Source organism: Squalius cephalus (assembly GCF_949319135.1).
Source record: "Squalius cephalus genome assembly, chromosome: 1".
Lineage (NCBI taxonomy): Eukaryota > Metazoa > Chordata > Actinopteri > Cypriniformes > Leuciscidae > Squalius > Squalius cephalus.
The window spans coordinates 47,838,132-47,848,642 of record NC_137122.1 but is presented as its reverse complement, the minus strand read 5'-3'; the positions used below and the strand labels follow the sequence as shown (position 1 = coordinate 47,848,642).

General features: G+C 37.4%; 1 protein-coding gene across 2 annotated transcripts; it reads right to left on the bottom strand.

Annotated features, from left to right (window-relative positions):
* Nucleotides 1–1,765: 1,765 nt before the first annotated feature.
* Nucleotides 1,766–10,008, bottom strand: c1qtnf6a (C1q and TNF related 6a). Of its 2 annotated transcripts, XM_079890100.1 has the most exons (3): nt 9,948–10,008; nt 6,604–6,780; nt 1,766–3,152 (listed from the first exon to the last, which is right to left on the bottom strand). In XM_079890100.1, the coding sequence occupies exons 2-3, from the start codon at nt 6,770–6,772 to the stop codon at nt 2,605–2,607; spliced, it is 717 nt and encodes a 238-aa protein (XP_079746226.1). In that variant the 5' UTR covers nt 6,773–6,780; nt 9,948–10,008; the 3' UTR covers nt 1,766–2,604. The 2 variants fall into 2 exon arrangements, with proteins under 2 accessions (XP_079746226.1, XP_079746227.1); XM_079890101.1 differs by lacking the exons at nt 6,604–6,780; nt 9,948–10,008 and adding an exon at nt 5,751–5,812 and having other exon boundaries at nt 1,772–3,152.
* Nucleotides 10,009–10,511: the final 503 nt, after the last annotated feature.

The following is a 10,511-nucleotide window of genomic DNA, read 5'->3' as shown; positions in this document are numbered from 1 at the left end:
CTTGACATCCGTACAGTACATTAACATAAAGCACCACTAAGATGTTAATATACAAACCAAAGCCTTTTTAAAATCACTGTCAAGTATGTTATTTATAGCACCTGATGTATTACAAATAATTTTTAGCACCACTGAGATGTTAAAGGAACACGCCTACTTTTTGGGATTTTAGCTTATTCACCGTATCCCCCAGAGTTAGATAAGTCCATACATACCCTTTTCATCTCCGTGCGTGCCGAAACTCTGTCTGACGCACCCACCGCTAGCCTAGCTTAGCACAAAGACTGGAGGTAAACGGCTACAGCTAGCATACTGATCCCAATAAGTAACAAAATAACGCCAACATTTTCCTTACATGTTGTGATTTGTAAAGTCACAGCGTGTACGAATAACAAGGTCACATGAGACACAGCCATCTTCTATCCGTATACATACTGGGAACTATATTCTCAGAAGGCGAAGCACTGCTACTTATGCGGAGTGATTTACTCCAACTCGGAGCGAACTCTCTTCTCCTCACCACGGGGCATCTCAGGTGCTGCGAGCAAATCACTCCGCCCAAGTAGCAGTGCTTCGCCTTCAGAGAATATAGTTCCCAGTATGTATACGGTTAGAAGATGGCTGTGTCTCATGTGACCTTGTTATTCGTACACGCTGTGACTATACAAATCACAACATGTAAATAGGAAAATGTTGGCGTTATTTTGTCACTTATCGGGAGCAGTATGCTAGCTGGAGCCGTTTACCTCCAGTCTTTGTGCTAAGCTAGGCTAGTGGTGGGTGCGTCAGACAGAGTTACGCACGGAGATGAAAAGGGTATGTATGGACTTATCTAACTCTGGGGGATTCAGTGAATAAGCTTAAGTCCCAAAAAGTTGGCGTGTTCCTTTAATATACAAACCAAAGCCTTTTTAAAATCACTGTCAAGTATGTCAAAATACAAATGATTTTTAGCACCTGATTCCTTAGGCAACAATTGTGTTGTGTTTTACTTTTCCTCAGCTCCATTTCTTTACTTAATCATCTCAGAATACATACATTCCTGAGATCCGGATTCTGTAGACCAGACTGAAGCCGGATTAAGATACTAAACCAACAACAAGCTTGTATTGAAGACTCTTTTAAGTCATGCGTTGGGCAGAGATCTGTACCTTGTGGTTTCATAACATTTAATCTTGCTCTCCCTCTCTATATTTCTATCATCTGAGTCTCTCTCAAGTGGATTCTTGCTACTGAAATAGGAAAGCCACATACATCCTGTTTAACATCAACTAAAAGCCCCCCCCCCCCCCCCCCCCCCCCCCCCTTCCAATAAACAGAGCCAGACACCAACACACACACTCAAAGCTGACTCTCTCAGGGCTCTCTACCCATTTAAAACTGGCAGATGACTTGTTTTTGATGGCGTTTTCTTGAAATACACTACCGTTCAAAAGTCTGGGGTCAGTAAGATTTTTGTTTGGTTGCATTTTATTTTACAGTACATGCACTTACCTGTACTTACCTAAGAAAGTAACTACATTGGTTACGGTTAGGTTTAGCATATTAGAATGATTTCTGAAGTATCACGTGACAATGAAGACTGGAGTAACAATGCTGAAAATTCAGCTTTGATCATAGGAATAAATTACATTTTAAAATATATTGACCGGTTTTGAGAATAAGAGACTTCTTTCAAAAAAAGATCTAAAAAAACAACCTCAAGCTTTTGAACAGTAGTGTATATTAGACCCCCACCCCCCACACACAAAATTTTTTTTTTTTTAAAAACCGGCCCGATGTCTTAACCTTTTAGTTCTTGGGTTCTTTTAACTTGGGATAGTAAGCAATGACTTAGCAACCATCTACAAAACCCTAGCAACCACACAGCAATCCACTAAACACCACCCAGAACATCCTACAGGAACCTCATGCTTCAATGTGATGAACTTGTTCTGTTACGACTCCAGTTGCCTGTTAATGTCTGTTAAAGGTCAGAAAAGACCAGCAGCAGGATCAAATAGTCAGTCACCCCATGTAAACATCCTTTCACAACTAACATAAACCAGTTTCCATTTCCCAGACGCTGCTGATAAACCTTAGGTAGACCCTGCCTGATTTGAAAAAGTCTCAACACAGACCTAAATATCTGGGCCACATCAGTGGTCCTCAACTGGTTTTGCTTCAGATTTTAACTGTGTATTATCCAGTAGTTAACAGAACTGTCCTTAAAATCTAAAATTTGTATTAGTATTACCATGAATCTTAGCATTTCTATGGTTTGATGCTCTTGACAGCTAATAATTCAAAACATGTGGTTGGCACCAAACTTTTTGAAGATAACACTGCACAACATGCCCCCATGTGGGCATCTGTCTAATTTGACAAGCTTTTACCATGAAATAAAATAACACCAAATTACTGTATTTTCTATAGATACTGGTTTTCTTCATACAAGACTTGTGGAAGTATGAAAAGCAGATTTCTCTGCACTGCATTCGGGGGGTTTCGTTTAAACTGCAGAAATCTAATATGAAATGTTTAGATGCTTTTCAGTTTTGTTCACCGCTCAAGCATTTTGGCACATTTTCAACCATCTTGTCCTTCCCGCCGTCGTTTCTGGTATCACTCAGTCTCAGGCTTGATGAGGTATCCGTTAAAGGTGATGTAAATGTCCACGTCGTCGCTGTAGATGGCGTTCTCACGCTCCCGCTTGTAAAGACGGACCCAGACCTCGTCGCCCTCCTGTAGAGGCAGCATGACGCTCTGGCTCTGCATGATGGAGCGGTCGCTGGGCTGAGCGTAAACGATGGCCCTCTCGCTGTCGTTCTGCATGATGTGCAGGTACGTCTCCTTGAAGTTCCACGTGTGGATGTTCACATTGAAGAAGTAGATTCCTGGTATGTGGCAACGGTACTTCCCAGAAAACATGTCAAAGTGTTCGGGGGCGTTGACGAAGATGGTGTCAAAGATCAGGGCCTGGTAGTTGTCAACGCTGTGAAGGGATTTCCGGCGGCCGACTGAGAAAGCAGAGTGCTGAGACTTGCAGGCGTCACCTGGGGCTCCGGCTTGTCCCTTATCTCCTTGAAGGCCTTCAGACCCTCGTGGTCCCGGGGAACCCTCAATCCCAGGCTTCCCAGGAGTTCCCCTTTCTCCACGGTCACCCTTGTCACCTTGAAAAGATGTCAGAAAAGTCAGAAAGATGCAGAAGGAAAAAGAGCTAGAAGCCTAAAGGAAACTTAATCATGTATTAGGCTATAATTCAGGTGGACACAAGTGGACAGTTTTTAACCTTATAAAGCCTGAATCATATTTGATACACTAATTTCTAAGGCCTCTAAATTATCAACATGATGAAAACTTTGCTTTTTATACACAATCTACTACATGCCAATATATTTTTTAGCAAGTAAAATTTAGCATAATTCTAAAAACATTCCCCATCAGATCGTGTCTTTTTTCAGTGAACTTTTATAAATGAAACGCTATACGAGTAATATTTCAAACTGAACACTTACTAGACATAAGCAACTTAAATTTACTTAGCTATCCATACATTTTTTTTTTAGAAAAATCATATTAAAATGTGAGTTTCAAATATGATTCATCAGCCTTTTGAGGAACGTTTATTTGTCCATTTCTCAATCATCATTGTATTTCATTGCATTATATGTTTTGCCCCCACAGTAAAAACTATGAGCTTTGTCATAAAATTAAGCATTTAATGATCATCTTTCTAAGACATATTATTGGGAGATATTGAGTGAAATCTGATTGATATATATATTTATATATATATTCCTTTTATGTAAGTAGTCTCTTATACTGTTAAATCTCTTATATAGATCTCACAGACTTACATTATAAGCTTCATATTAAGATTTCATCTGACTTTTGTTTTCATATAAATAACAACATCTACACCAAATGACATATTTTTGCTCAGTTTGGTCTTTTGAATAAAATGTAGGTATTTTTTCCCCACCTCGAGTCTGAGCTCCATATTCTCATACACTCAAAAAAATGAACTAAGAAGGTTGTGCACTTTACATAATATATTTATATTTAGTTTCCTTATAATAATTGTGTTTGTTGACTTGAAATGTTTTTTTCTATTAAGATCCACGTAATTATGTCTCAACTTAACAGTACAAAATCCTAACGTGTTGTCTAAACACAAACCATATATGTTAAGTAAAAAATTCTTACATCCAGAGGGTGTCAGTATAGTGCGACGCCAACTGCCATTTTGCCCTAACTTAATTTGATTGTGTTCAATCTGCTTAATATGTCAAATTTAAGTTTACTTAATCCGTTTGTGTTGGATTACATGAATGATTTGTGTTGCATTAACTGAAACTGGGCAGTGCTTGTTAGTTCCCAGCATGCTTTGCACATGGTTGAATTAAGAGAGAATAAATGTTAAAATTAAGTGTTATTTTATGTTTTTTTGAGAAAATGAGAAAAGGGGAAGACTTGATAGTGTGTAATTGTGTTTAATGTTCAATTACATTGGAATTATTAGAACCATTTAAATTACAGTGGGTTACCATTGTGGAGAAGTGTGGAGCATTTTGTTTGGCTGTGGACTGATTTGGTTACTTTGAACTGCTTTGGTTGAAGGAGCATGTAAATCTTAGCATTTAAGATGCTAATATGTGCTACTGCTAGCAAATAGCTAGCTATAGTCTATCAATTATGTGTCACTAAAATAAATGAAATATTAATGGATGAATGAAAATAACAAACACATACGTTGCAAATTAAGTAAATTAGTTGGGCTGACACTATTAAATTAAGCTGTGTCCAACCATAGTAAATAAGTTGAATCAACCTTAATAAATTAAGTTGACCCAACGTAAGTACATTAAATTGGAATAACAGAATTGCATAATGCTGAAATAAAGCAAGTTAATTTTTTTTATGTTCATTCAAAGAGTTTTTTTTTTTTTGAGTGTATATCATATTATATGAGCCTTAAAAGCCTGATGTAGCAAATATGATACTTAAAAAAAAACACATGAAAATTTAGTTTAAAAGTAGTTAAAAAGTTTTTTTCTAATGATTCAATAAAGTGTTTCATTTAGAAATTAGATTTTTCTTTTTCAGGCTTTACAGGGTTAAAATAACTTGCTCAGCAAGATTATCTTCAAACCTTTGCTCTGCCATTAGACCTGAACACCGACCGTAGATCAACACAATTTTTCCTAATTCAAACAAAATCGCCAAGTTAAGTTCTTTCACGATTGGTTGCATGGCAAGGGATAGTTCACTCAAAAATGAAAATTGTTATCATTTACTCACCCTCAAGTTGTTTCCAAACATGTTTCTTTCTTCTGTTGAACACAAAAGAAGATATTTTGAAGAATGTTGGTAACACCCGTAGCCATTGATTACATAGTAGGAAAAAAAATACTATGGAAGTCAATGGGCCACATCAACTGTCTGGTTACTGACATTCTTCAAAATATCTTCTTTTGTGTTCAACAGAAGAAAGAAACTCATACATGTTTTGAAACAACTTGAGGTTGAGTAAATTATAAATAAAAAAAATTGGGTGAATATCCCTTTATTGCATTAACAAATGTTAATTATAAAGAGTTCCTATACCAATGCTGAAATCCGAAAAGGCACAAGCGCAATTTCTGGCAGACTAAAATAAGTCCCAAGAATCTCAAATCACAGCTTCTAAAATAAAAAAAACAACAACAAAAAAAACGCACTTAACTTGGGCTCAGTTTCTTTTCTTTTGTCCATCTTTGTCAACGTACCATTTTGGCAGCTCAAAATTTCCACAAACCACATTTCCAGCAGGCTTCATTTCTGTACATGCAACAAACACACACACATATGTGCATACACAGACACATAAAACAACTGTCTCGTAACGGTTCTCGCCACATCAGCACCTTTCCTGCCAGGTTTGTCACTTCCTGTCCACCAAGAGGGCCTCCAGCAGAGCAGATCTGAGCCAAGAGAGGTTAACTGAGGCTCACTGAGAGGAAGAAAGCAGCTAAAAACACATATTCCAATCATTCAGCTCAATAAACACATTATTTCCCAGTTGAATTGCAGTAATGTTCAGTTTGCAGTTCAGTTCCAATATCCCAAAATGCTTGTGCCAGACAACAGACAAGCGAAAGATTGGGAAACAGGGAAAACTGAAATCCAACAAGGATCATTGGGGTCAAAATTCAGCTATACGCTCCTAGAAGAAAAGGTTCTATATAGAACCTTAAATGATTCTATCAGGCGCTTCATAGAACCTTTTAGGGGTTCTCATCATGGGATAGTTATATGGATTTAGTTTAATTAAATTTGTTTTAAATTATATTTTATGAATGAAACAGCTTGTAAATATACTTTATTACCAGAAAAAAATGAAATAACCTCTTAAACATTAAAGTATTATGCAATCATTTAAGACATTTCTCCCTGTATAGAAACATTTTGGCATAAAAGAGTTCTGTAAGGGTTCCATTTAGAACCCCATTAAACCTTTTTTAAGAGTGTACAGTGAGATTTTCAAAGTTCTCCCACGCTATAGTTTCTTCTGATGCTATTTGACTCTGAAACATCACATTTTGTCTTGAGCTAAAGCACTTTTTGAAGACTTTCGGGTACCTTTGAGAATGGTCATGTTGATGTATGTGCGGACCTCAGGCATGCTTTCTCTTAAGGCTGCGGCGTCATCTAGTCGTGGGAGGTGGTCGCAGCATCGTCGGCAGGGCGGTTGAGGTACGGAGACTACCAGATGTAGAGACAGACAGGCAAGCAGGAGGAACCCAAACATGGTGCGACCTGAGAAAAGAGAATAAATATGCACTTATAAGAGTCACTCCCTATAATAACGTTCCACACACTGTTGTTATTTCGCTAATGTGAGACTGTATTTATTAGTGGGATCATTAAGGTAGACTGGATTAGTGTAATCCTGAAAAATAGAAAGAGGGGCTTCTGGGTAATGCTGAGTGGAATGCAGCCTGACAAATGTAGGCCCTTTTAGGACACAGATGAATGTTTCTGTTGGTCTGAGTCCAACCTGCACACATTACTACAGCTAAACTAACAGAGTTCAGTCTGTCTTGCCTGTCTTTCTCTCCGCTCGACAGAATCCAGCTCGTATCTGCCAAAGTTCATCTGCTAATTCTCATGAGATAAAAACGCTTCCAAATTCATGTCTGCTAAAATATATGATGTTAAAATACTTTCTGTACTGATACTAATCACAGGTTGAATGCCCTAAAGAATGTAAACACTGTGGCTGTGTTGAATTTCCATGGAAACATATAGCGCCAATCATATGGAGACTGCTGTGCAATTATTCAAATTCACTTTTGCCATGATGTCAATGATTATGGTATAATGTACTTCAGATAAACTGGCCCAAAGTAGCAACAAAAAACAAAAAAAACCTGGCTGGATGCTTTAGCCTGCATGTAGGTCAAACATCTCTTCCTGTCTAAGTGAGCAGTTCTTGGACAGAAAAAGTGGAATTTAAACCAGTGGATTATATAAAACATCATATAATCAAGATGAAAAGCCTAAAAACCACATTCCTTGTCGGTGAAAGACGGTGGTTGACCAGCAAATAGCCTATTTATATAAACCAACATCATTCAAGAAGACAAAATGGAAAATGACTGTTAAAAAAAGGGTAGAAAAATTGTATCCATGCTGATATTAAGGATACAGGGACTGCAACATCAGGAAACATGCAACATTTTGTTGCTGTTTTCAACATTTATAATAAGAAGAAAATGTTCCTGAGCAGCAAATCAGCATATTATAATGCTTTCTGAAGGATCATGTGACACTCAAGACTGGAGTAATGGTGCTGAAAATTCAGGTTTGACATCACAGGAATAAATACATTTAAAATATATGCAAACAGAACATTTTTATTATTATTTTTGATCAAATAAATAAGAAACTTCTTTCAAAAACATTAAACACTTTTACAGACCCCAAACCTTTGAACGGAAGTGTACGTTTGAAACAGAAGCTCAACTCCACTAATAAATGCATTCGGTCATGTTCGCCAAGCCATAATGGATCATTCAGATGCACAAGGTGAACATGTCAGCACCAAATCTGTGTTTCCAGGTTCCTGAGTGAAGAGACCAATAAGAGTGTTTGACTTTTGGAAAGCAGCAGCACAGCTGGGATGATCTGCAATAGCCTACAGTATCAAGCTCTTCTCTGTGCTGAGCTTTATTTTGAGTGAGAGAATTTTTTATGATCTGAAGGCAGACTCTGTATTACGTCAGACTATAACAGACTGTTCAGTCTGACATGTTGAGACTAATAAGAAAATTAAAGCTTTTGGTAATGCTAGCATGAAACGTCTCAACAACTCGCTAAAAGTCCAAATTAAAAGGGTTAGTCATAAAACTCTCGTCATGCTAATTTCCATTGCAAAAGTGTAGGTAACAGAAATACATCAACTTGTATTGAATAATTATGGGATAAACCATGACTCAAATTCATACAAAAATAATCAGTCCTTGATTAATTGACAAACAAACAAATAACAACACTCCACATTCTAATCCAAAGGTCTTCAACCACCGATTCTTTTTGTAAAAAATAAATTCAATTCAATGAATGCACATTAAATATGCATTAAACCAAAAATACACTATTACAATAAGTGTACACTAACATTTTGTCCTTCTAGCGGTTAAAAACAAAACTTCATGCATGTTGCGGAAGAACATTGTTTTGGTTGTGCTTCGGCTCTACGTGACTGCGCGGATGAATGCGGTTATCCTACTGTTAAACATTAAACATTCATTAGATATAACCAGTTAAGAAGGAAAGGATCACAAGCTGACAAGCTGAAGACGTTACTGTAGCTTTACCCATTAATAGACACGGTAGTACTTTGAAAATAAATCCCAGCACAGCTACAATAACCATAATGAAATGACCCTTCACAATAGACAATGCTTTACAATGAACTCTGTTAGAGAGCAACATTTGGCAATTTATCCGTTCAGTCAAATTCCTTACTCACCTGTTGAGTAATAAAAACGCCATCTCCACCTTTACAACACCTGAGGCTCAAATCCTTTTCTCTCCCAAGCCATACACACCTCAATAGCTGGAGCAACTTTTCTCTATTTACGGATTACGAGACACGCACGGGCGAGTGACGTATGTAGGCTACACAATCTCCCACGAAAACCAACAAAATATAAACACTTACCGTAGTGAAGCAGGATCAGACAAAAACACGTTTTGGAAGAATTCAAGATGCATTGGCTCATTATTAAAAAAATACATAGTGTAGGCCTACTTTTAAATAAAGCTAAAATTCAGCTAAATATTCCATCGTCCATTCATCGTGAGCTTAGAATTATAAGGTTCTATCTCCACTTTTGGTCGAAATTGAGTTTTTGACATAATCTGATCCATTAGGTGTTTATTAATGCCTGTGTGGTGTTATTTTTGTAAAAAAATATTTTGTTAGTAGTTATTAATAAAATAAAAAGGTTCCATCTCAGTTGTGCCAGCTGGGATGTAAAAACTTTGATGCTCAATATCTCGGAACTACCCTAAACGGAGATAGAACCTTATAATTCTAAGCTCACGTCATTTAAAATTAAAATGTTTTTAAAACCTGTAGCAACTTAATTAAATCCTTTATTAAAACGTGCTAAAACAAAATACATTAAGTCTATCTTCCAGTATTACTGTACTGTAAAACAGCAGGCGGGTTTCAGAGCATGAACGCCTTCCACATGCGCTCTGTCTCGGCAGTTGTCCATCTGCTGGAAAGATGTTAACTAGCTCGCAAAAACTTTCTGAGCACTGTAACTTACGGATCACCTTAATGAGGCTGCACAGTTTGCTTACAAAAATTGCCACTAAATTAATTTTCCTTTATAAAAAGCCTAAATGAACTAAAGCAGTTTATTTCTGGTGTGATTGTATGTGCATGTGTGTGTGTAAGCAAAACTTACAGGACTTTTTGATGTGTGTGCTGCTCCCGTTGGGTCAGTGCGCTGAGAAGAGAAAAAGAACAGGGAAAAATCCTCAGTCAGTTCATTTCTCCCTCCCTCTTTCTCTCTCTCTCCCTCCCTTTCTTGCTTTCTAATTCACCCTCAGTGCCTTTCTTCCATCCCATTCCTGAACATAAACTCAAAGAGCCTCCCAGCTGAGACAGACTTTCCTATTTATTTTACTCTTCTTCGTTTTCTCCCTTTCTCTAATCTAAAGTGTCGGTCAAAACTTCTCCAGGAAAGGTAAATCTTTCTATGTCCAAACAAACTGTTTTCAGAAAGATCAGTTTTTGTCAGTTTCTTTCAGAAGTTGCCCTGTTCAGAACAGAGTAAACCATGTGAAGACCCACAACATTTATGAACATAAACATTTATAAGCACACACACAAACACAAGTGAACTCGCTCATAAACTCAATGTGGCCTGTACAGCATGTATATTTGCAGGATGCAGCTTGTTACATGAATAGCCAAGATTTTGGTCTTTAGAGGCCCATGTTCATCTCCAGGAGAATTAATAACAAGA